Here is a 25,556-nt window from a genome sequence, read left to right as displayed (position 1 = left end):
TCACTTCTCAGCCCGTCTTCCTGATGTAGCCCTGGTTAGCATTTGGGTGGGTGGTCTTTCAAGCTTTTGTCTTCCTAGGTGTTTTCTTGCAAGACTTTTAGGGACAAAATGCATCTAATTCGGCATCCTGCTTCTCCACTTGTCATTTTAACGCAGCTCTTCTATCTCTAAGGCCCGAGTGCCTCTCCTGTCCTCCTCCTGTCCTCCTCCTAAGGGGCCGGCAGAAGAGGCTGAGATGGTGTCCAGTTTGTCTGGAGAACAGGCAATCCCAGCAATTCTAGTGTCCATGGACTCCAGCTGGCTGAGGCCGGCCTGACAGCAAGGACGAGAGGGGGCTGCCGAGACTTAGCTTTTCATAATTAGTGAAAGTCATGCAATTAAAGACATAACACATGCAACACATCTGGCGCATGCTCGGTTTCCTTCCCTTGCCCTGATTGCTTCATCTGATGGAGGGCAGGTGAGGGTGACCCGCCAGCACCACCTGGAGCCTCCTCTCCCAGGCAGCGCTGGTCCAGGTGGGCTCTATCCTCTGCAGCCCGGCAGGCCTGGCCCCAGCACGCTTTCTCCCCGGCCCCCAACCTCTCTCAATCAGCACCGATGCCAGCGCGTGGGAGAGTCTCATCTTCGATTTCTCTTCTTCCAGGAGAGACTCTGTGGATTCCAAGTCTTCAACCTCCTCCTCTCCAAAAAGACCATCGATGGAAAGGTAAGGGGAGCCTTGGACTTCTCCACCCCAGAGGTTCTGTTCAACACGTGTCCCTCTCTCTGCTGTAATGTGCGACGCCCGAGGCTGGGGAAGGAGGCAACTTGGTACGTTACGCTGCCTCCGAAACCTAGAATCCACACAGTAAGGCCATGACGGAGGGGAGGGAGGTCGGGGCCTGGATGAGAAGGGTGACGGGATTGAGAAGGACAGATGGGCAGCGACAGAACAGCCACAGAGATGGAAAGCACAGCGTGGGGAGTATAGTCAGTAATATTGTAACGCCTGTGTACGGTGCCAGGTGGTACTGGAAATATTGGGGGAGGGTCACTCTGTGAACTACATCATTGTCTAACCACGAAGCTGCCCACCTGAAACTAATACAAAATAATATTGAATGTGAACTGTCATTGAAATAAATAAATATTTTTAAAGACTAAGGGGGCCCTGAATCAGAGGTGTGACTCCCTCACCCGGGGTGGCTGGCCTGTCACTGTTGCCCCATCCCTGTCCGGGGGACATTCTCAAGGTCAACCTGAACCCCGTGAGGACAGAGGCCTTGAGAGCCCATACCTGGGGTGGGGCCTCTGGTTCGGGGCCGAACTGGTGAAGATCTCTGCCTCAGAGTCGATATCCTAATCAAACCACTCATTCATTCATCAAATATTTATTGAGGGCCTACTATGTGCTGGGAACCGTGTTAGGAGCCAAGGATACAGGGGTGAACAAAAGAAACCAAAATCGCTGGGGCCAGGGGGCCTGTATTCTAACAGGGGCGGCAGCAATACCTGTGATGAGTAAGCTGTACACCAGGTTAGAAGGCGGCAAGTGCTCAGGAAAACAACAGAGCAGGGTGAGGGGAGTTGGGGGGAAACGGTCACTGGGGAGGTCAGAAGAGCCCTCGGTGAGAATGTGACCTTTAAAAACATATTTTATTTATTTTTAGAGAGAGGGGAAGGGAGGAAGAAGGAGAGGGAAACATCAGTGTGTGGTTATCTCTGGTGCACCCCATACTGGGGACCTGGCCGGCAACCCAGGCATGTGCCCTGACTGGGAATCAAACCAGCGACCCTTTGGTTTGCAGGCCAGCACTCAATGCACTGAGCCACACCAGCCAGGGCTAAGGATGTGACCTTTGAGCAAAAGCTTAAAATGCCATGCAGATAGTGGGCTCATCCCACACCTGAGGACCAGCGAGGTGGCCAGCGGGGCTGAAGGGAATGAGTGAGGGGCAGAGCTGGAGGGCGGAGGGAAGCAGGAGCACTGCAGGGTGTTAGGCCTGTAAATTATATGATCAAACGTATCAGGATCCCTCTGGCTGCTGTGCCGAGAATGGATCGTCGAGGCAGAAGCAGAGAGACCTGGAGACTATTGCGATAGTTCAGGCAGGATGTGACGGTGGCTCAGGGTGGCAGCAGGTGGGGGGAAGGGGCAGACTCCACTCCAGATACAGTTGGAAAGCAGAGCTGGCTAGATTTCCTGACAGATTGCACATGGGCAACAAGACGAAAGGAACAGTCAGGATGACTCCAAGAGTTTTCACGTGGGCATCTATCTGCAAGGATGGCGCTGCCGTGCACTGGTGGGGGGAGGGCCACGTAACCCAGGCTGGCTGCGACAGGAGACCCAGAGTTCAGGTTTGGATATGTTGGATGTCAGAGGTGCGCTAGTCATTCAGGTGCAGAAGTTGAATGAGCAGTTAGGTTATACCAGGCTGGAATTCAGGAAGCAAGTCTGGGCCGGAAACATACATTTCAGAGTCATTGGCTCATAGCTGGCATCTCAAGCTGGATGAGATCGCTACGGAGAGAATGTGGGTAAAGGGGTAAGTGTGAACTGTAGTCCGGGGAGAGGTCAGAGGTCAGAGCAGGGGAAGCAGGGCCAAGAGGGAGCAGAGCAGGGCAGGCAAGGACCTGGCTTGAAGGTGGATGGAGGCAAGTGATGAGGGTACAGGGCCATATTAGATGCTGGGACAAACAGGTGGGATGGTAAGGTTGGCTTCTAGGTGAATACGAGTGGGAGATGCACAGCTGTTCTAGGCTTAAGGTACCAGTAAAACCACCACTGGAAAGAAAAAAGAGGCACAAAAATTAAGTTGTTTAAGGCTTTATGGGGATTAAACTGGCCCAGGATGTTGATGGGGCTGCTGTGTTGCCTGATTCCGACTGGCTGCCGAGTGCCAGCTCCAGCTGATGGTGGAGGCTCTCCAAGCGCTGCTTGGAGAGGGGTGGAGGCTGCACCCACCTCTGGAGAGGAGAGTGCTGTGGTCCGTTAGCAATGTCTGCCATGAGCGGGGCCTCAGAGGCCTCGCTGCCCTAAACCAGTGGTTCTCAATGGAGGGTTGTTCAGAAATTTGTGGAAGTGTTTTTTGTAGTCACTGTGGCTTGGGGGGTACCTTAGTCAGCTCGGGCTGCTATAACAAAATATCATGACTGTGTGGCCTAAACAACAGGCATTTGTTTCTCAAAGTTCTAGACGCAGGGAAGTCCAAGATCAAGGTGCCAGCTAATTCAGTTCCTGGGGAAGGGAGCCCCTCTTCCTGGATGCAGGTGGCCACCTGCTTGCTTCTTGCTCTGTCTGCACCTGCCTGGAGGGGTGTACTCTGGTCTCCCTTCCTGTTCTTACAAGGACTGTAATCCCATCATGGGGCCCAGCCTCACCTAAACCTAATTATCTCTCAAAGGCTTCACCTCCAAATACTGTCCCATTGGTGGTGAGGGCTTCAACTTATGAATTTGGGGGAACACGAATATTCTGTCTGTAGTGGGAGTGGGGGAGGAGCACTCCAGCACCTAGGAGGCAGGGCTCACAGGTGCTGAACATCCAGAGGCATGAAGGGCAGCCCTGTATAATGAAGGATCGTCCGATCCCAAAACAAAACACTTAGCACTAATCCAGTGCTGGGTTTGACGCTATAATATGAACATTCAACATTTGTGGAAGGACTTATACTTTCACACTCCTCTCCTGCCTTTGCCTGGGGCCTCGGAGTCTCCCGGCTCCCTCCGATACAGCATTCTTTTTCTGAAGGGCAAACAGAATACGTCCGACAGACAGCTGTACCATTTTCTGTTGGTTCAGTGTCGGGGACGGGCAACCCAAAGCAGGTCTTGTAAATTCACTTTACCCACTACCCACACTGTTTCCTGTACTCTCTGCCTCTCTGACTCATCTTTCTCTTCCATCTATCCATCCATCCATCCACTCATCTATCTGGTGTACACATTCTTTGCAAACAACACCCCCAGGGGTCAAGAGCATGTGCACACCATGGGTGACTTTTGGGGACCATGGAAAGATGGAGAGTAGCCTGCCTGCCTGTAGGGGGCACCCACTACCTAGCCCCAGCCGGTTGTTGCTTTATGGAAATACGGGCCCCGTGTGCCATGCCTCCCCGCTCTTTAGGGGACACTGGACTTCTAGATTTTCAGATGAGACTCCCAACTTTAAACACTGGCAGCATGCTCACCTTTTTTGTAAGACACAGTAGGGTGAACAAAACATTTGTAGCCCTCCTGTTTGCAACCTCTAAACCAAGCAAAGGTTCAAACTCTTCATTTCTGTCTTCATAGAGCTAACCACCAGTGTAGAGGCAGACACCGAAATACTTGGTTTTTGGAGAGGTAACACACAGTGGGAACATCGGAAGAGTGTTTCACTATGATTTGAGAAGTCAAAGAGACTTCGTGGAAGAGAGAGTATTTGTGCTGAAGATCGACAGATAAATGAATAGGAGTTTGCCTGGCAGACAGCCAAGAGAGGGCATCCCAGGCAAAGGCGTGGCAGTATGAGTAGCATGGCACTCTGGGAACTGTAGCTGGAGTGCCAGGGCACAGACCGCGGAGGGCATCACTGTGTCCGTGAAGAAGGCCGCCCTTTTTCAGGGTGGTAGGACCCAGCCAGCTGTGGGAGGCAATTGGTTGACTTGTTTTCACCTGAGCGGTACAGGTGCTTGGCGGTGCAGTAACTGAAGTGCCCTCGAGGTGGCGCGCACGAGTAGTGAGCCAGGCCTCCCGGTGCCTCTGCTCTGACCTGGGGCAAAAGGATTTTCTAAGCGCTTAGCCGGTATCAGAACGCACGCAGGCTGGTGCTGACGTTGACACAGCCGGGAGGCAGAGGGAAGCTGTGATCAATCCAACCCCGCCCTCCCTCTCTCGCCTCCACCCCCACCAGTGATGTCCTCTCTGCAATTTGACTCAGTTCCCAGTTCCCTGCGTTGAAAGCAAAATGAGCGTGGCTGCCTGGAATGCCATTTAGAAACAACTTCCAGCCTGCCAGTCAGCTCCTAGCCAAGAGGAGGCAGGGGGACTGAGAGTGCCCTGCCAGGAAGGTGGGGGGAAATGCAACAGGCAGCCTAGCCTCGCCCAGGTAAGGGAACTCTGGAAAACTCTGCCCTTCGGAGCCACAGTGAGATGTATTGAAAAGAATTCGGAAGGCAGGCACACCTAGATTTGCAGTCTGACTCTTCCATTGGCTAGTTGGATGACCTTGGACAAGTTCAGTTCAGCTCTCTTGAGTCTCAGTCCATTGATCTTTAAAATGGGGATAATTATGACCCCCTTTCAAGGTTACGGTGAGGATCAAATGAGGTAATGAGATGTTTAGCACTGTTCCCAACCCATGTAGGTGCTCAGTAAGTACATAATGCTTAGTAACAATACTCACACTTAATGTGGCAACCTATATAAATTGCCTAATGCTCATTTCTAGAATTCTCTTAGGTGCTTTAATTCTCTTAACAACTGTATAAGATGGGTACTATCGTTATCCCCACCTGCCATGTGAGAAAACCAAGGCACCTGGGCGGGAAGGTATATACCCTAGGCCAAATAGCTACAAAGTGGTGGTGTCAGGCCTTGAACCTGGGAACTTGGCTTTGGAGCCTGTGTCCTTAATAAATACACCACCACACTGTAGGCATTTCTTAAATGACAAGTTACTATTGTTTGCTATTATGCCTTCGTCCAAGCAGCACCCTCAAGCTCCCCCTGGTGGTTCCCCACCGCTGAGTCCTAGACACCCAGGACGCGGTGTGGGCCACGCAGGACAGTGAGGGGTTAGCCCCAGGAAGCATCGGCAGCTCCATCACAGTTGCAGGAGATGCGTTGGCTCAGGCTGTGGGAGGTGACAGACACTGGCTCAGAGAGAGATCCTTCTCTTAAGTCACTGGCCTTCCAAAGAGACCCTGTGGCTGACCTAGCTCATCTCTGACTAGACCCCTGGGATGTCCCTTGCCTCTCTCTGTGGCCAGCCCCCTCAGCCCATTCTGTATTCAGTCATCAGCAAAGGTTCATCAGGTACCTACCGAGAGCACTGTTACAGCTGCTGGAAGACAGTGGCGAACCAGCCAATGGGGTCCCTATACTATGGAACCTGTAATCCGCAGCAGAGGCAGACAATGTTTACAAACACATACACAAGCTAATTATAGACTTGGGTAAGTGCTGTGAATGCAAGAAATTAGGTCACGTGCTAGAGAGCTACAGAGCAGGGACGGTCTGCTTGGCTGGCATGGCCAGGGAAGGCCTCCCTGAAGAGGTGATATTGGGGTCTGACTGGTGAGAAACAACCAGTCATGGAAGATGCGGAGGAGGAAGAGCCTTCTGGGAGGAGGTGCCAGCTGTGCAAAGGCACTGTGGTGGGGGACAGGTGCGCTCGAGGAACAGAAAGCAGGAGGGTGGTAGAGGCTTCAGTGAACAGCAGGGTGGGGGGGGCGGTGGTGGCAAGAGATCAGGTCAGAGGCGGGCAGGGGCCAGGTGTGGAGGGGCTGGGGAGCCTCAGTGAGGGGTTTGTCTTTATGCTGAAAATAAGTGGAAGCTGTTAGAACGTCAGAAGCAGGGGAATACTGGGACTACGTGTGGGTTTTTGAAAGCCCTCTTGCCCCTGCCAAGCTGTTGTATGGCAAATAGATGGTAAGGGAAGCAAGAAGATGCAGGGAGACCAGCTTCGGGGCTCTTGTGGCTGTGCAGGGACGGGTCCCAGTGGCTGGGACCAGGGCTGGGTGCAGGGAGAGTCACTGGCTACAGGCAGCCCCTGGACTCTCCAGTTTACAGCCTTCCCAGCCTTCCCTCACCCACACCTTCCTCTCCTACTGAAACCTGACTCCAGAGGAGAGCTGGTTGGATGGCAGCTCCCCCATCCCTGTGCCCGGCTGCCAGGCCACCCAGTTGTCAGGCAGGCTTGGGCAGAGTCCAGGATAATTTAGTCTTAGAACAGTACAGTAAGGTTCAAACAGTACTTTATATATATACATATATATATAAGCTAGAAATCCCTTTGGACAAAATTTTTGGGAATTTGAAATGTAAACCTTTTAAGAGCAGAGCCTTCTCTTCCCCAGCCCACCCCACTCCTGGGGCAGCAACGAGACACCTTGGAGGGACCTCAGGGCTCCAGAGGACACATCAGCCCCTGTGGTCCAAGGGCATCTGTAGTGACAGAGGGGATCCAAGGTCAGGCCAAACAGCAAGGGCTGGGAGATGAAAAGGTCGCTGGCAGAATTCACAGTGAAGAGTGCTCCTTGGAGCGTTGGGTGGGATTTTCTCGTAACCCCAGACTTTTAACACAGGGAAGCCTGAGCTGCTCAGTCAGCCTCACTGTCAGACACCGCTCCTTGGGTCTGGCTTTTCAGAAGCCCAGCATCATCTTCCTGAAGGGAAGAAGTGCATCCATAGCTCCAGGGCTGCCCGGTGCGGCTGCCCCAGCTGTGCACGGTGCAACCCCAAGAGGTACCCAGGTGCCCATGTGAATGGCGCCCCCTGGAGGTAGGAAACACAGCCGCCCTTTGGGGCCTTCCACAAGGGTTCAGTGTGGTCAGACCCTGGATGGAGGGAGGAGGGGTCCCTAATTTCTTCAACTCTGATGACCCAGTGTCTCCTAGGAGGCACGAGGGCTGGCTCGCAGACCCTGACGGGTTACTGAAGAGCCAAGAGATGAAGGCAGAGACACGTTGCCTGCCTGCCCCCTCCCAAGAGCAGTGAGACGCCGCTCTGAAAGGCAGGGAGCTGTACGGCTACCACTCCATCCTCTTAGCTGTAAAGTGGGGCTGGTAACTGGTGACTCTCGGGCCTGCAGAGAGAAATAAACAGCAACGGGCAGTGAATGCTGGCTTTCGTTGTTACCATCCTCAACAAGTCCAAGAGTTTGGCCAAACCCTTTCTCTCCAGTTCCCTCACCCTCACGCTCCAGCTGCCCCGAGCCCCTCGATGTTGCCCATGCATCTCCAGAGCTCTTCCGTCACCCCAAACTGGAACTCTGTGCCCATTAAACCTTCACTCCCCAAACCGCCTCCCTCTGCCCCCAGCAACCACCATTCTGCTTTCTGTCTCTATGAACTTGACTTCTAGGTACTTCATGTAAATGGAATTATGCAATATTGGCCCTTTCTGATCTTGCCTATTTCACTTAGTGTAATGCCCTCAAAGTTCACCCGTGTGGTAGCATGTTTCAGAATTTCATTCCTTTTTATGGCTGCATAGTAATCTACTTACTGTAGGTACATGCCACGTTTTGTTCATCCGTTCACCCGCCAGCGGATAGCTGGGTTTCCTCCATCTTTTGCCGGCAGCTCCTCGACAACAGGAAGGCAGGAAGCCGCTCTGAGCCAGCAGCACAGTTACTGCTCATAAAAAAAAAAGTGTTAAGTGTTTCTCATTACAAAAGTAGATATATTTTTTTTGTAGAAGACCTAGGAACTATGTATAAGCAAAAGAAGAAAATGAAAATATCCTATAATGCCATCTCAGAGAGATCCTTGCTGTTAATACTGTGTTACAGAATGAATATTATTGACCCCTCCCTCCCCAAATCCATATGGTGAAGCCCCAATGTGACTGAATTTGGAACTAAGTCCTTTATAGAGGTAATTAAGGTTAAAAAAGGCCACATGGGTGAAACTTGACCCAATAGGAGCAGTGTCCTCAGAGGAGGAGACACCTGAGCACACCCGCCTGTAAGGACAGGGTGAGAGGGTGGCCGCCTGCGAGCCTGGAAGGGAACCCCCGAGTGAAACCAAATGGACCAGCACCTGGTCTGTCTCTGGAACTGTGAGAAACATATTTCTGTTGTTGTTGTTTTTTAGATTTCTTTATTTATTTTTAAAGAGAGGGGAATAGAGGGAGAAAGAGAAGGAGAGAAACACCAATGTGTGGTTGCCTCTTGCATGCCCCCTACTGGGGACCTGGCCTGCAACCCAGGCATGTGCCCTGACTGGGAATCAAACCAGCAACCCTTTGGTTTGCAGGCCAGCACTCAGTCCACTGAGCCACACCAGCCAGGGCTCATTTCAGTTGTATAAGCCCCCCAGTCTGGTATTTTATCATGGCAACCCAGGCAGACTAAGACTCACAGTTGTCTTTATAATTATCTGTGCATATATGCACGTATATGTATATGTATATGTATATGTATGTATATTTATTTGTGGCTTTGTAAGCCAAGGCCAAAGTGGTGTCATTCTTAGGCAGTGCATCATAGGCATTAAGACTGTAAAGCCCGGAATCAGGCCTGAGTGCAAACCTCAGGGGTGTAACTCTCCAGCTTTGCCTCCTCATCTGCAAATGGGGACGGTAACAGTACTTACCTCCTAGGACCGCTGGGGTGGTTACATCGGTGCCTGGCACACGGGAGAAGCCAGCCCTCTTCAATGGTGATACACTCACTATTCTCTGGACTGTCAGCTCCTTGTGGGGGGGAGCCTTTCTGACTTGCCTGCTGTATCCCTTGTTCTTAGCACAGCCCCCGAGAATAGGTGCCTAATAAATATTCAGTGAATGAGTGAAGAAAGAGTTCAAGGAGAGCGGAACGGAAGACAGAGAGCAGCTCGCATAGGGGCTAGTGGCTGTAGTTCTTGGTGTGGTTACGCTGTTCTGTGCCCAGGAGGGCACAGTGGGGGGTTAAGAGCGTGGGTCCCAGAGTCCGCCTGCCTGCGTTTTCATTCAGGCCCTACTGGTGTCCAGATGTGTGACCTGTATTTAGAATGCATTGCTCTCTAAAATGCACTTTAAATGCAACTCTAACATGGAGACAAGAATAGTATCAACCTCATGGGGTGGTTGTGAGGATTAAATGAGATGATCCATCTCAAGCACCTAAAATAGCGCCTACCTCCTAGGGCCGCTATGAGGATGGAAGGGGATCGTTGCTCAGTAAGTGCTTTATTCGCTTAATGTCAGAATGTCGATTGTGGATTGTCGTCCTCAGATCAAACAGCAGCAAGTCAAAAGCAGAGACCTCCCCTAGGACCCCCACCAGCCCCTCGAGCCCCAGCTTCGCCCCCTCCGTCTGCCTCCTGGCGCCCTGCTATCTCACTGGGGACTCCGTCCGGGACAAGTGCGTGGAGATGCTCTCAGCGGCCTTGAAGGCAGATGGTGAGAGGGCCTGGGCCGGGGACGGGGCAGGGCAGGCTCCCCAAGGGCAGATGAGATGTGGTCTGCTCCGGGCCATGGGAGTGGTACAGGGTGCCATAGTCCCTGGCACAAGCAGGCTTCACTGCCAAGGTCATGTCTGGCTGATGCCCATGTTTCGGAATCTCTTTTAGATGATTACAAGGACTACGGCATCAACTGTGACAAGATGGCATCAGAAATCGAAGATCATATCCTTGAGCTTTGCCCAGGCTGTGGGTGCCTGGACTGTCCGGCAGCAGGCCTTCCGAGTGCAGGGGACCCAGGAGACTGGACAGGGAGGGAAGGGGCTCTAGGGACAGCCCCCCACTCTGCCGCTGAACTAGAGTTCTTAATTCCAGCAAACGTGTATTGTCTGGCACCTGCTGGCCTCACGCTAGGCTGTTCATGAACAGTGTACCTCATTCAGTGTTGAGAACAATCCACAAGGTGAGTTTCCTCATTCATTTTACTGGCGAGTTTACTGAGGAGCAGAGAGACGGAGGCACTTGCCAAAGCTCACGCGGCAAATAGCAGTGGCAGAGCCGGGACTGGAACCCAGGCAGTGGGATCCCGGGTCCTGAAGCTCAGCTGCTGCGCCAGCAGGCTGTGTCAGTGTGCCTAGTTTGTGACGTCTAGTGGTCAAGTAGACAGAGAGGACAGCGTTTCTCCTGCTCAGCCTTCCCCCCCTTCCAACGTGTGAAGATGGCAGCCCCCACTTTTTACTCCCCGATATGCACCAAGCACTGTGACGGGCAACGGACACACTTCCTACCTCTGTCCGTTCTCGCGACAATCTCTGGGAGGCCGGGACTGCTGTTCCCATGTCACGGATGAGGAAACTGAGGCTCGGGAACTGCTGGTCTCAGAGCTGGACTGAAAACCTTGGTCTTTGGGTTCCACATCCTGGGCTTTTCATATTCCCCATCCTCTCACTCTCTGAAAGGGGCCATGTGCGGACAGGGGAGGCGACCACCTGTGTGACATGGGCCCAGTGCATCAAAAAGTTCCTGGCTTGGAGTGAAAAATTCCTCGGCACTGCACCCCACTGTGTGAATGCTGGAATTTCTTTTACTGAAGACAAAGCTTTGCATGTCAAAGAGGTGTGGAGGGAAGGGACAGAATCCCCAGGAGAGGGGGCATCTGAGCATCACACTGGGGTGTGAGTGACCTTTTTAAGGACTCTTAGGCTGTACCTATGGAGCTCAGCCTGGGGGTGGGCTGGGGCAGGGGCCTGCTTCCGTCTCCTGCCTGAGGCCCACATCAATACCCTCCAACACATCTGGGCTTTTCTCTCCGCCATCATTCAGTTACTAACCAGCATGTCTTGAGCTATCCAGTAGCTCACCAAGTAACTAATGTGGAACACTGAGTGCGAGCTTCCTCTTTGTTTGGCACTGGTCCCTCCAAGCAGGTCCCTTCCACCTTAAAACCCCGGATGGAAACAAAGGGGACCAGTCCGTGGTTCCACTCCCGGCCTTTCTTCTCTGTTTTCTCCCTCCACTGAACGTCCTTCTCCCAAAGGAGAGGAAAGCAGAGCTGTGTCTACTCTTTAGCTCGTTGTTCTTAGCTGGTGGGAGGTCAGGTTTGAGGGCTTGAGTATTCGTCTCCCAAAAAAAGCTCTGTTCTCTTTGGAGTGACCCTGGACTCACATGGCTCCTTGGAGGGGTCAGTGACTTGCCGGCCTGGCTCCTCACCCCCATTCCCCCTCCCCCATGATCTCAGGAAACGGAGAGGGGTATTGCCAGCGCCCCCTCCAGGCCCCACCTAAACAGACACACACCTCCAGGAATCCCAAGCACAGACTTTTAAACAAACGTTTTGGCTTTCAAATGCACTGTGGCATATTCTTTCTTTTTACACTTTTATTGTACAAACAACAACAACAGAAATTACACCACCTTCCTCCCACCACTTCCAGCAAGTCAGCTGTCCCCATGTTCCCACATTCCCCGCAGCCACCTTCTGGCACGTGGCATTTCCCAGCAGAGGCTTCACCTTCCTGGCTCCCCCTGGCTTGGGAGACCAGGAAAACGTGCTGTGTTCCCTGAGCTCTTCCAGAGAAGCGGGTGGGAGGCCCGCCTGGGATGCAGCATCTGGACAGGGAGGTCACTGTGGTCCTTGGCCCCGCCCGGGGCGCTTCCTGCTGGGCGAGCAGCGGAGAGAGCATTACCATTAGGAGGGATCTGGCTTCCAGCCCTGTCTCTGCTGGGAATTTGCCACGTGACCGTGATCTTGAGCAAATGCCTGCACCCTTCCTAAGCCTCAGCTTCCTCATCTCTTAGAGAGAGAGACATAACTCTGACCAGCAATTCCCAAAGTAGGTTCCAGCAGATGGTGATGGGTATTACCAGAGAACGGGGGGAGCACCACATGCAACAAAGCTCCTCCAGTTCTTTATTGTTTGCGACACTTCTTAGAGCCTCAGACACGTGGCTCCTAATCTCGTGGTTCTCTGCCAGCTGGACCCACAAACTTCTGGTAACTAAAGGTGATCTTCATCATCATCATCATCTTAGCCCCTGAATGCTGAGCTTCTGATATGTCCCAGACACCATGCTAGGTCGTCGTCGTGCAGCTTAACTCACTGCATCCTCATAACCGCCCTGGATTTTAGGAACAAGGAAACGGAGGCACAGAGAGGTCGTGTGACTCACCTGAGGTCATACAGGGGGCCCAGACAAACTCGGGGTGCCCGTTCCCAGAGTCCCAGACACCGCAGTGCTTGCCATGATCTGAACTCTCCAAGGAGGCTGTTTCCTGTCCCTGACACGTGACTGACCCCAGATGCCCCACTGAGGTCCCCTCAAGTGTCACAGGAGTGCCTGACCTCCGTACAAGTCCAGGGAGAGGAAGAGTTGGCCCTGAGTGTCCTCCCTTCAGGGAGAGGCTCCCCATTCTCCCGTACCCCTCCGAGACTGGCTGGCTGGCCCTTGACCGTGTCACATATCTACCAGGAGCTCAAGAGCACAGACATGAAGTACCGGAACCGCGTGCGCAGCCGAATCAGCAACCTCAAGGACCCCAGGAACCCTGGCCTGAGGCGGAACGTGCTCAGTGGGGCCATCTCCACCAGCCTCATTGCCAAGATGACAGCGGAGGTGAGGGCCGGGGCCGGGGCCTCTGCACAGTGGGGTGGGGCGCCAGGCCTCTCCAGCTTCGTCCAAGTCTCAGAGGCAGGGAGGGGCTTGTGACTCCTCGAAGGAGAGCCAGGAGGCTCTTCCAGTCAGACCCTCTCCCGCTCCCCATCTCTCAAGGCTCCTGGACCATCAGGCTGGTGGACATGGCTAACGCGTATTAGGCACTGTGCTAGCACTTCAGACAGACACACTGGCCACTTCTGTCTTCACACCAGCCGAGATAGAAATGTTTACTCTCCCCGTCTCACGGCTGAGGAGGCCGGGGCTCAGAGGAGTCAAGGAATTTGCCTATGTACACAGCCAGAAAAGACCCCAGCCAGGAGGCAGGCTGTGGGGCCTCAGAGTGCCCGCTCTTCGCTGCCTTGTTATCTGCCGCCCTCCTCTGCCTCGCTCAGGCCTCCATCCCGTGACCCAGCCCCCGGCCCAGGCCAGAACAGGGGTCCCCGTGGAGCAGGGTCCGAGGGCGGGAGACGGGTGTACTTACAGATACTGAACGTGTACAGCAGAGGTGGTGAGTGCCATGATGGGGCCGCCATGGGAACGCACAGGAAGGAAGGACGGAGCCGGCTTGAAAGGGCCAGTAAGGGAAGGAAAAGGCAACGAGCCTGTTTGAGACACTTAGAAATGTGGGGGCTGTGCCAAGCTGTTTGAGTTTGAATTCTGCCTCTGCCTTTTAGCTGTGTGATCTTAGACAAGGCACTTAACCTCTCTGTGCCTCAGCTTTCTCATCTGTAAAATGTGAATAATAATAATAATAATAATAATAACAACAACAATGGCTATCTCATAAGCAATGAATGAGTTTAGAAGGTTAATACATGAAAAACCCTCCCCAGAATTAGTATATAATAGGCCCATTCACCAACCATTTCATGTAACCCTCAGCACGATGCTATGAAAGAGGAAATATTATCCCCATTTTATGGATGAGAAAACTGAGGCCAAACAACTCATCAGTGACAGATGAGGATGGGAACCCAGAGCTGTTTCTTTCAGAGGCTACATCTTGGAGACACCTTGTGCACGCCCTCAGGTATGAGCAGCTCTTGGCTGCCAGAGATTACTGAGGGGTTTCCCACAGGCACCTGGAGAGGGCACCCCTACGCTGCAGGAAGGCGCCAGAGGAGGGGAGGGGACGTGCGTGACATCCTGGAGTCTGGCTGTGCCTCATTGCACCTGACGATCCTCTAAAACTGTTGGCCAGAGTGGGTCTTCATGCGGTGTGCATGACGTGTGTGTTTAGTCTGTGTGTGTCTGGTATGTGTTAGCCTGTGTGGGGTGTATGTAAGTGTGTGTGTGGGGGGTATTATGTAGTATGTATGTACCTTTTTTCTGAGGAGAGGGTTCACTGACTTCCTCAAATACCCAAAATAAGAAAGATAATACCCTTGGCTTTGGGATAAAGTGGGGAACTTGGCACAAGTAGACCAGGGTTCTATTTCTGCTTAATTTGAAATATCTGATCTTTTTAGGCAAATAGCAATATATGCCCAGAGTTACAAATTGCAACTTGGCCCTACCGTGCCTGCTCCGTCCCTGCAAGGTGCAGCTGTGACTTTTATGGCGGCCCAGCCTCGTGTTTCTTTCTCTCCGTCCCCTGCTCTGTGGCTCTGGGTCCCTCTGCTCCTCTTTGTGTGTGTGCTGTGGGAGTGCTGTCACGAGACTGTCTCACAGGCAATTCCAGAGCCACGTTGGGAAAGCGAGCCCAGGAGAACCAGGAGCAAGGTCTGGCACAGGTCTGAGCCAAGCCCTGCAAGTTCCCAGAAGCTGGAGGTCAGAGCAGAGCTAAGTGTCTGGATTAGGACAAAGACAGCCCCCGCCAGAAGTCCCAGCAAAGCAATTGGCCAAGCCAGACACATGGCTGAAATCGGGCCCCACCCAAGGACTGTTCACTAGAACAAGACAAGAGAATCGGGCCATCAACCCAGGCCCAAAGCGAGGCCGACCAGGCCAAGGGCAGCGAGCCAGGAACCTGGCAGGCTGCGGACAAGGGACTGCCAGGGCCAGCTGCCAAGGACTCCCTCCCCCTCACCGCCAGCAACCCAGACAACGTGGATGCCAAGATCTTCCTCCTGGGGTCATCTTTTGCTCCAGACAGGAAGTTTCTACAAGAAATATAGGATCACTTTTGCTCCAATAAGAAACATAACAGCGTGGGGCTGGGCTGCTCGCTGTCTGTTCTGTGGCTTAGAGGACAGGGCGCTCCTGTTTAAGGGAAAGCCTAGGACAGCGATGCCCATGCAGACGGACGTCCCTCCCTGCGCCCCTGTGTCTCCCTAACTCCTTTCAGTGTTTCTTTCCTTGTCCACGAGATTCCCTCCTCCTTTCTCTCTTCTCCTGTCTACCCAGACATATCAAAGACTGGCGTAGATTCTGAGACACCCATTGGAACTGCTGAGCGGTGTACGGTCAGCCCCGCAGAGAGAGGGGGAGGGGCTGCGGCTGCTCACCGCTCACCCAGCACTGAGAGCAGTGCCCAGCACATCATGAGTGTGCAACAAATAGTTACTGAGTTCACCTGTGGGGTCCTTCTCCTACCTTCATGTTCCTCATTTTTCCTCCATACTTTCTACATTACTGTACTCACTCCATGTGTCTGTGGCACTGCCTCCTTCTAAATGAATCAGGGCAGAGGTAGGTAAATGGATTGGTGGGTGAACAGACAACTTTTTTTCTATTTTTATTTCTTTTTCTTTTTTTAAAAGATTTTGTTTATTTACTTTCAGAGAGAGGGGAAGGGAGGGAGAAAGAGGAGAGAAACATCAATGTGTGAGAGATATATCAATCAGTTGCCTCTTGCATGCCCCCAGCTGGGGACCTGGCCCACAACCCAGGCATGTGCCCTGATGGGGAATCAAACCGGCAACCTTTTGGTTCGCAGGCTGGTGCTCAATCCACTGAGCCACACCAGCCAGGGCTTGTTTTTATTTCTTAGGGGGCACAGAAGACCATCTTTCCACATTGGATTCCCAGCCCCCCCCTCCTGTACTCCTCATCCCGAGGCCACTCCAAACGCCCTTCCGCAAACATGTCATTCCTGTCCTCTGATCTTTTGCATGGACTATTCTCTCTGTCTAGAATATGCCACCCCCTGCCCCACCCCCACCAATCCTGCTTATCTATCAAGACTGGGTAAGGTGTCAGCCTCATTAATGAGCCTGCCCTGTTCTTGAGCAGTTAGCCCCTACCCCGGGGTGGGGAGGGGCGCTTTTCCTATACTTTGTATGCCTTTGTTTCCGTAGTTCCTAGGCTATCTTGCTATCTTGTGCAAATGCTGGCTACTCCACCAGATTAGTGTTACCTGGGGATGGAACCAAATCTGGTCCGAATCCTGAGGGCTTAGAGGCAGTGGTGTGCTGAAACCAGCTCCTGCAGCTCAGGAGCTACGACTGTGTGTGCACAGCTGTTTCCAGCTCTGCATTCAGTCACGTTGCATCAGTAGCTGGAGATTGGCCACGATGGAAATATTTACACCACGGAAACTGGTAAATACTACCAATCAGCCACCCCTAGAGTCAAAACTGGTTTACCAGCACACCAATGCAGTTAAAGACATTCAATAAATTGGCTTCCAATAGATTTTGATTGAACAGATGCATTATGCTCTGGGAAATCGCCCCAGATTAAAGTCAGCTCCTTTGCTTCTATCGCTTTGGCTTGATCTGTTTCTCTGTATATCCTGTCATGGATTAGGGCCTATTCGTTGGATTTAACACAGTAGGATTTATTTATTTTTAAAAAATCCTTCCCCAAGGATATTTTTTATTCTTGAATTTAGAGAGGGAGGAAGGGAGAGAGAAACATCGATGGTTGCCTTCCATACACCCCTGATCAGATATAGAACCTGCAACCTAGGTATGTACCCTGACCGGGAATTGAACCCCCAGCCTTTTGGTGTATGGGATGATGCTCCAACCAACTGAGCCACCCAGCCAGGGCAACACAGTAGGATTTAAACATTTGCATGAACCAGAATAACTTGGGGACACTAATAAAAATGCATATTCCTGGGACGGCCCTTCAAGTTTTGGATTCCTAGGAATCTACATTTTGTCAAGAAGGCCAAGTAGTTATAATGCGGTGCTCTCCATTAGATTTAGTGGTCACTAAAATCATTTAACCTTCGTGCCAACTCTGTTCTCAGTTTAAAGAGTTAGGGTAACCCTGCCTGGTGTGGCTCAGTGGACTGAGTGCCAGCCTCTGAACCAAAGGGTCCCTGGTTCGATTCCCAGGGCACATGCCTGGGTTGCAGGCCAGGTCCTCAGTAGAGATGCACAAGAGGCAACCACACATTGACATTTTCCACCCTCTCTTTCTCCCTCCATTCCCCTCTGTCTAAAAATAAATAAATAAAACCTTTAAAGAGTCAAGGTTGAAAGCAACAATGAAAATGTTTAGCCACTACCAAATCCTCACTCATTTTAGCATTAGCCTCTGCCGTCCGGCTTCCCCCAAACCAACCTTAACTAGAACTCTGTTAGGTTTGAGTGTCCCCCTCTCCGCTCTCCTCCGGCAGAGGTAGAAGAGGAGTCGGACGGCAAGGGAGATGGAGAAAGAAGGGAAGGACCGGGACAATGAGGACCCTGGGTATCTGCAGTGTGTTTGACGCAAGACAGGAGAGTCTGTTCTGTAGGAACTTCAAGTTAGGTTCTGTGATGTGCTCACAGGTGAGCAGTTAGTGGTGTGAACGCAGGTGTTCCAGGTGCTGCGTGGGTGGGGACAGCAACAGCAAGTCATAGTGAGACCATGGTTCCCACAAGGCTGAATGGGCTGGACCGTGATCACAGCTTGGACAGGCCGCAGGTCGTGTCCGGACTGGAAGGATAAGGACAATGTCAGATCAGATGGTCACCGGTCAAGTCAGCTCCAAGAGGAGGGTTCAGGCAGGTGCCCAAGGCCCTGGCAGGCTGGGGAACACCAGCTTTGAGGAAACGTATGAAAGAGCGTTGACCCGGGGGCAGAAGCTGTTTGCCTTCCGCTCTCCTGTGCACGCCCTTCTGCGCTCGGCCCAGCCACAGCCCCCAAGGTTTGCCCTTCCGCCCAAAGGCAGAACAGAGACTCTGCGTACAGACTTTTCCCAGCTGGGGCAGGGCCGAGAGTCCAGGCCTCCCTCCAGCTCCTTGTGCTCCATCCCCCTCCTCTGTTCGGGCTCTCTAGAAACCAGATGTGGGGCAGGACCCCCGGGACCCCCTGGCCCTGAAGGGCAGACTTGTTTCTCTCCAGGAAATGGCCAGTGATGAGCTGCGGGAGTTGAGGAATGCCATGACCCAGGAGGCTATCCGTGAGCACCAGATGGCCAAAACAGGCGGCACCACCACCGACCTCTTCCAGTGCAAGAAATGCAAGAAGAAGAATTGTACCTACAACCAGGTAAGGTGACGAGGGGAGGGCCCCACGGTGGAGGAAGCTACAGGGGCACAGAGATGATGAACCAGAGAGAGCTCAGGGAACAGCCAGAGGGGGGGAAGGGTTAACACTCCAGGCTGCAGAGAAAAGGGCAAATCTTGCACACCGATGTGTCCACGTGGCTTCTAGAAAATGTTCTTCCGCATGTACAGTCACCCAGATTTGTATCGAGGAGGCTTGGCCAGCGTGTTCTGGCTGGGCCTGAAGCAAGACTAGGGGGAACCAGACTCACCGGGCACAGAACTGTAGAGTCACAGGCAGTTGGAAGGGAACGTGGCACTGTAAAACTCCACCCCCTCCCTTTACACACAGGGAAACCGAGGTCCCGACAGGGGACAAGCTTTGCAGTTTCGTCCAAGGTGGCAGAGGTAGTAATAAATCTAGATCTAGACCTTTGTGCCTGCGTCACACCCAACTCGGTGTGTAAAGCCTGAGGGATTTGGCCCTGAGTCCTAAGCGTGAAGACCCCTGCCCCTGTGTGGGGAGTCACGTGGGCTATGGAGGCCACTTCTCTGGTTTAAACACCAGAAAACCACCCCGTTTCCAGGTGGCACATGTTATGACCTTGGGGCACCAATGGCCTTGGATTCTAGTTGGTACCTAGTCACTCTGGACCTCTGTTCAATCTCCCACCTGCTCAGCAAACAAGATGTATCAAGAGCACCTTCCCAGTGGGGACCTGTGGCTACAGCAGACATACAGGCCGCCTCGCCCCTCAGGAATCATCCCCCAGAGAATGCCGATTCGGGAATTCGGGGATGGTTGTGCAGGCTCCTGCTCTCCTCCAAGACATTTCCCCGTGGAGGGGCGGGCTTCCTGCGCCTGCCCTCCCACCACAAGCACACTGCCCATCAGCAAAGTTTTCTCTGCACTGAGGGACCCCGATGTTCTCCTTTCTCGGGTGTCATTGCTCTCCAGGGACAAGGCTGTGCTAAGCTGTGTCCTCCCTGGTGTGCTCCCTCAGTAGCCGGGGACTACCTCCCACCCCATAGACTCCCAGCTGATGTCAATCACAGTTGAGCGATCTATGTGATCGCTAGGGGTGCGTCCAGCTCACCCAATGGGGCGTGTGCAGAGGAGAGTTGGGGAATGCTTCCTGTAGGAGATGAGTCTTGAGGCAAGAGAAGTGAGATCAGTTTAGAAGGCTCAACAAGAGGGGAAGTGCAGAGGCCAGCCGGTGAGCTACTGAAAGTGAGCTGATGGACCTGCAGGAGGACAGGAGGATACACGTTAATACACGTCACAGAGTCCTCAGTGATAAAGGGGAATGCCAAACTGGGGTGGAAATAACAGTGCCAAGCTCTGGGATTCGGACCTACTCTTGCAGACAGTGGGAGCTATGGCAGGTCCTGGGGCAGGGGAGTGACTTCATGAGTGAGTGGTCGTCTGTCTGTCTCAGGTGCAGACACGAAGCGCTGATGAGCCCATGACTACCTTCGTCTTATGCAATGAGTGCGGCAATCGCTGGAAGGTCTGTATCTTTCTCCCTCTCCCTACCCGCAAACTCGTCATCCACAGATGCTGGTCCACAGTAGGAGTAGGTGTACCCACAGCCAAGGAGGGGCCTCATGCACGGGGGGCTTAGCAGCCTGTGCAGAGCGGGTCTGCAGAGCTAGAGATCGGGGCGGGTTGGTGGTGGTGAGGCAGGGAGTGCACGTGCGCGTGCTCATCTTGGAAGGCACCCAGCTGGGATGGGAGCAGCAGCCCACACTTTATCAGAGGATGGGCAGAACTGTCTTCTCAGCGCACAAGGAATCGGTCGTTCCCCACCCCACCCACCCAGATCCACAGAGGAAAAACAATAGCGCTCTGCTTGTGGGCCGCACCTCTTTCCAAAGTGCTTTAACAGATGTCGTTTCCTCTGAACCTGGCCACCGCCAGGGACGAGGAAGGCTAGGCCCTGTCAGAGGGGCCTCCAGCCCCCCACTCCCGGGTCATCCTCCCTTCCCAAGGCAGCCCTGGAGAAGCTCACGTTACGCTGGGCTGCCCCAGACATGGGAGCCGAGCAAAAACTCCTCCAGAGTGCGCCTTCCTGCCATGTGGTCACGTGATTAATGTCAGTTTCCAGTCCCGCCCGGCTTGCTTGTGCTGTGTGTGGTGTCTGGGCCACCCGGCAGGCTGCAGACACTCCAACAGTGCGAGGGTCCTTAGCAAGGAGCCCCAGCCTGAGCATGGGACTGGGAGGCGGAAGCCCTGGCTTCAGGTCTCCACTCAGCCCTATTCGCCGTGTGACCTTGAGCACCTTACTGACCTCCCTAAGCAAAAGGGTGATAACCATGCCTTTCCCCAATGATTGACATGAAGATGATTACATATGCACGCACACGTTGCAAACAGCTACGAGAAGTGTTCCTTTATACTACCACTCTCACTTTTGGATGAGGAAACTGAGCTACCGAAATGCTTAACAAGCATAAGGTCACGCGGTTGGGAGCACTGAAAGACGAGGCTCCAAAGTCCTGGTCAGCTGAGTTTCCACGGCTTTACAGAGAGCCTCGACAGCCCTGGGGCCTCCCTGGACCTGCCATCTTTTTAGTGTAGAAGCCAGGCGACTGTGTGTTTTCCCTTCCCTCACCCACTGAGCACTGAGGGCCAGGGCCAGCAGAGCGGCCTCGTGGTTCAGAGCACGGGCTTCGGCATCAGGTTCAGATCCTGGTTTTATCACTCACAGTGACTTGGCCAAGTGGCCTGAACGCTCTCAGCCTGGATTTCCTCCTGTCTAAGTGGACATGTTTATATCTAGCTCACAGACGTGCTGTGGGGACTAGGGAAGGTGCTCTCCGTGAGGCATCAATAGGATCTTTGATAGCTTGTATGGTATCTTTGTCAAAATAAGACAAGCTGCCCCTGCTTCCAGGCAGACACAGCCTCGCACCAGGGTGCGGAGCTTGGCAAACAGAGCAGAGGCCGAATTTCAGCCCCAGCTTGCCCCTTTGCCAGGCTGTCTTGTGCCATGCACCACCTGTACAACCATAAAAAAGCCCCAGGCACGTATGTTCCTGGCACATGGAAACCACTACTCCTATTGTTCTGTTTGTCAGCCACTAGTGTTGTGGGAGCTTCGGCAAATCACTTAACCTCTCTGCGTTGCTTCTTTACCTGTGAAAATGGGGGCGGCGCAGTGCCCACCTCCCAGGGTGACTGTCAGGACGAGATGAGTTAATCCGTGCCCACACTGCCTAGTGCAGAACGAGTGCTCTCTAAGTGATGGCTCTTGCCATTGTCCCTGTTGGACAAAGGACAGTCTGCCTGCTGCAAAACCAGCTCCTCCCCCTTATCCCCATTCGTTGGAGAGGCTGGGCTCACTCGGAGTGGCAGCCACATGGCTTCTGACACCATTTTCAGATAGTGTCCATTGCCATGGGGAGGGCCCAAAGTCTAATCAAGTGATTAGTGATCATCACAGTGATATTCTGACCATGAATGGAGAGCCCACCACGTGCCTGGCATCAAATTTCCATTCATTCATTACTTGATACCCTTCTCCCATTGGCCAGCATTATGACCCCATTCTACGGTTGAGTGATCTGTTCGAAGTCCCACAGCCAGTAATGGTGGAACTTGGACTTGGACGCTGGTCTGTGTGGCTCCAGCCCTTACCTTCTTTTCCCTCTGCCCCCAGCCTCCTTGGGTGACACAGGGAAAGCTCTAAAATTGTGTTGCCTTTTTGGTTTTGTAGTTCTGCTGACAGACCTGCCAGCCAGGATTTCAGTGAGCAAGGTGAGGAAGAACAAAGAGAAAGCACTAAGCCATCACAACTGGAGAAAAAATAAAAATGAAACTGGAAAATAAAAATGCTGAACTCTGAATGGGGTACTAGGGATCAGAGGGAGAATCCTTTTGCAAATTAACCATAGGTCACTGATAATGATCGGCTCCCAGAGGGAGCCTAATTGGGCTGCCATGCTAAGAGGTGTCAACTCTTTGACAGTAGCTGCCAGACCTTTGCTTTGGGTCCCTTCCCTCACATCCAAACCTCCCAGCCTTTTTTGAATTGAAAAATAAAAAACTGACGCAAGTCTTACTGCGCCCCACCCCAGAGTCACGCACGCAGAACCCTTGGCACGCGATTTGGCTCAGGCAGACATGACTTCCATGCCATGTAGGAAGATTTTTTTCCCCTACTCCACATCTTTTCCCAAGCTCTGTTACTCCCTGTTCACAGCTGGCATCGGGGCCTTTGAGGCAGGGAGCGGATCATCTTGAACTGAGTCTTTCTGCCTGAAGGGTATGGTGGTGCCCCTCAGTTCCATGGCCCCTGGAAGGTCCTGAGCCCCAGAGTCTGCCTTGGCCCTGGCATTGCGTCCTCCCTGCGCTGTCTGGGGCCCAAGGTCCAGAAAAAGTCTGCGGGGCGAGGGTCCTTGTCATGCTTCTGCCATGGTGACATCAGCTTACTTTTTCAGCTGACAGGAAGGTGCCTTAGGCAAAGCTGGAGTCTTCTGGGAAAGGCCTGGGAGCAGGTCTGGGGGGCCTGTCCGGGCTCTCCTCCTATGACTGTCCCTGGCCTTCCGGCAGTCCCAGCCTAAGCCTCCTGGGTGCTGTGCTCCCTAAACCAGCTTGTGTGCAGGAGCCCGTGAGCTCTTGGGAGCCTGGGCAGGTCACTCACCCTCTCTGAGCTGTTCCCCTACTTGTAAAAACAGGAGTGGTCTAGCACCTACCTCGTAGGGTGATTGTGCAGAGGCCGCTGGGTCTCCATCTGCCTTGGTACAGCCTTAGGGCAGCTGCCTGGAGGAACTTCAGCCCGAGTTCTTTACATGCCCTGAGCATCACCCACTCTGAATTGGTGACCACCTGCCTCCTCCCACCCACCAAGTACCTCCTCCTGGATGAATCCTGTGAATAAACCGTGTACAGAAATCTGCCACCATCTTCGGTTTTTCAATAGTCAGATTTGGGGTGGGTCTGTTGGGAGGCTTGAAAATCCTCTCACAGAAGATGCAACACACACAAGCTTTAAATGGCAGGAGCAGGACCGAAACCCAGGTCTTCTGCTTCCTGTCATTGTGCTCGATGCAATGAGAGATCCAGGGCCACACACAATGGTCGGTGGGTGCCTTCCAGGAATTCCCGGCCTGGCGGGAAAAGAAGTCACAGGCACAAACTTCCATACCGGACGGGATGTGATGCATGTCCGAGGTATGGATACTACCTGTAGAAGTGTGGAGGGCGCTGCTTGGATACCCAGGAGCTCCTTATACTTTAATATGGCTGGGGATGCCCTGGGGGTTGTGTTAAAATGCACAGTCTGACTCAGTGGGTCTGGGGTGGGGCCTGAGGTTTCTCAGTTCCAACAAGCTTCCGGGTGATGCCCACACTGCTGGTCCACACTTGAGTACTAAGGGTTTAGAGATCCAGATCTTTCTCTGCGTTATCTAATCTGCCATCTAAATGTCTAGAGAACAAAAGCAGAACAAAACAGCAACTACTATCAATTTAATACTGTCAATACCTGTCACTCTTGGGCTTTTTAAAGGGGCACCCTGGGGCGATATTCAGCAGTCACGGTGTAAATATTCGCTGAGCTCCCCGTGTCATAGGGATTTACAGCCTAGGAAAAAATACAGAACTGACTGTCCACCCTTCATAAGCTCACTCTTTACAGAGGAGATGAGTCAGAATAAACAGCAAAAGAACTGGTTGGCTCCAGTCCGCCCATCTATACAGTACCCATCGACATTCATAGAAAGACCCAGACAAGTATGAATAGGCCTCAGACTGTGCGCACCAGCAGGTGTCAATGCCCTCCCACCCGCTCTTCCTGTGTCCCCCCCCCACTGCAATTCCTGCGCCCCACTGTGCAGACCAGAATAGGCATCCAACATTGCAAATCTGGCCTGTTACAGCCCCCGAGTCTACCACCCCCATGTAAAACCTTCCTTCCTTTCCCTACTGCTCTTGGCAGGGTCTGCAAGGCCCCGGGGGGCTGGCCTCGGACCCGCCCCCACACGCTGTGCTCCAGCCACACTGGCCATGCCATGGTCCTCTCGCCCCACAGTCTGCACACACTGTCAGTTGGAACACACAATTTAACCCCATCTCCACCTTCCCGTCTAAGATGAGAAACCGCCTCCAGCGTGTTAGACCATCCTGAAGCAGCCTGACCTCCAAGATGACGAGGGTGTGAGCTGCCAGGGGGTTAGCACTAACTTCGGCCACCCCGGAAGGCCTCCGAAGGGAGGGCAGCTGGCTGCCTTACAGGAGGAAAAAGACAAGGTCAGGGTAGGTGAACACAGATGTTTGGGATGGTGGAGGGAAGGTCTCACCAGGAATGTTACAGCCAAAAGAACTTGAAAGCAAAAGCACATTCAAGATCCTATGACAAATTTAGAAGAGGTTTCAAAAAGTTACAGGAACCTGAAGTACTGTATGGAATCAGAAGTCTTTCTCAGCAGTCCAGACTACCAGGTCTCTAACTTCAGCCCCGAGTTTTCTTGAGCTCCAGACTGAAGCCACCAAGTGCCCATCTGGATGTCTCCCCCAAGAACAGTGCCCCCACCCCTCAATACCATTAATCTGAAACTAAACTCACAACTTCTTTCTTAAATCCGCTCTTCTGCCTTTCCTCTCTCTCTCAACTACTAGTTCGTTACTTGGACCATCTTTGACCCTCCCCCCTTGCCCTCTTCCCTTTCCCGGTCAGCAGCTGTATAGTCTCCCACTTGTCCAACCCCCTCCCCACTGCCATCCCTATCAACATTGTCTTTCCGTCTTGCTTTCTTGGACTTACACAGAGACCTTCCGCTCATCTCCCAAATCAAAGCACTCCCTCCCTTACCTGCCTCTCCCCTCCATGGCCTTCCCCAACCACCTTCAGTGGGTTTCTACCAGCTGCTGAAGAAAATGCAAACCCCTTGGTTTGCCTCTGTAAGTCCCCTTCCATCTGCCTTCTTTCTGCCTTTGGTGGCATGTCTCCCATCCCTG

The 25,556-nt window shown here is 53.0% G+C and overlaps 1 protein-coding gene across 1 annotated transcript in view; it reads left to right on the top strand.

The window, feature by feature from the left end:
• Positions 1-23,497, top strand: part of TCEA3 (transcription elongation factor A3) — a 33,975-nt gene extending 10,478 nt beyond the window's left edge. Inside the window, exons 5-11 of the mRNA XM_036025520.1 lie at positions 647-709; positions 9,908-10,074; positions 10,245-10,301; positions 13,036-13,190; positions 18,453-18,599; positions 20,035-20,106; positions 22,315-23,497. Coding sequence (XP_035881413.1) covers positions 647-709; positions 9,908-10,074; positions 10,245-10,301; positions 13,036-13,190; positions 18,453-18,599; positions 20,035-20,106; positions 22,315-22,323 — 670 coding nt within the window. The 3' untranslated portion in view covers positions 22,324-23,497. The remainder of the gene's footprint in view (positions 1-646; positions 710-9,907; positions 10,075-10,244; positions 10,302-13,035; positions 13,191-18,452; positions 18,600-20,034; positions 20,107-22,314) is intronic.
• The last annotated feature ends 2,059 nt before the right edge of the window (positions 23,498-25,556 follow it).

The sequence above is a fragment of the Phyllostomus discolor genome, chromosome 5 (assembly GCF_004126475.2).
Source record: "Phyllostomus discolor isolate MPI-MPIP mPhyDis1 chromosome 5, mPhyDis1.pri.v3, whole genome shotgun sequence".
Taxonomy (NCBI): Eukaryota; Metazoa; Chordata; class Mammalia; order Chiroptera; family Phyllostomidae; genus Phyllostomus; species Phyllostomus discolor.
This window is presented reverse-complemented; position numbering and strand designations above follow the sequence as displayed.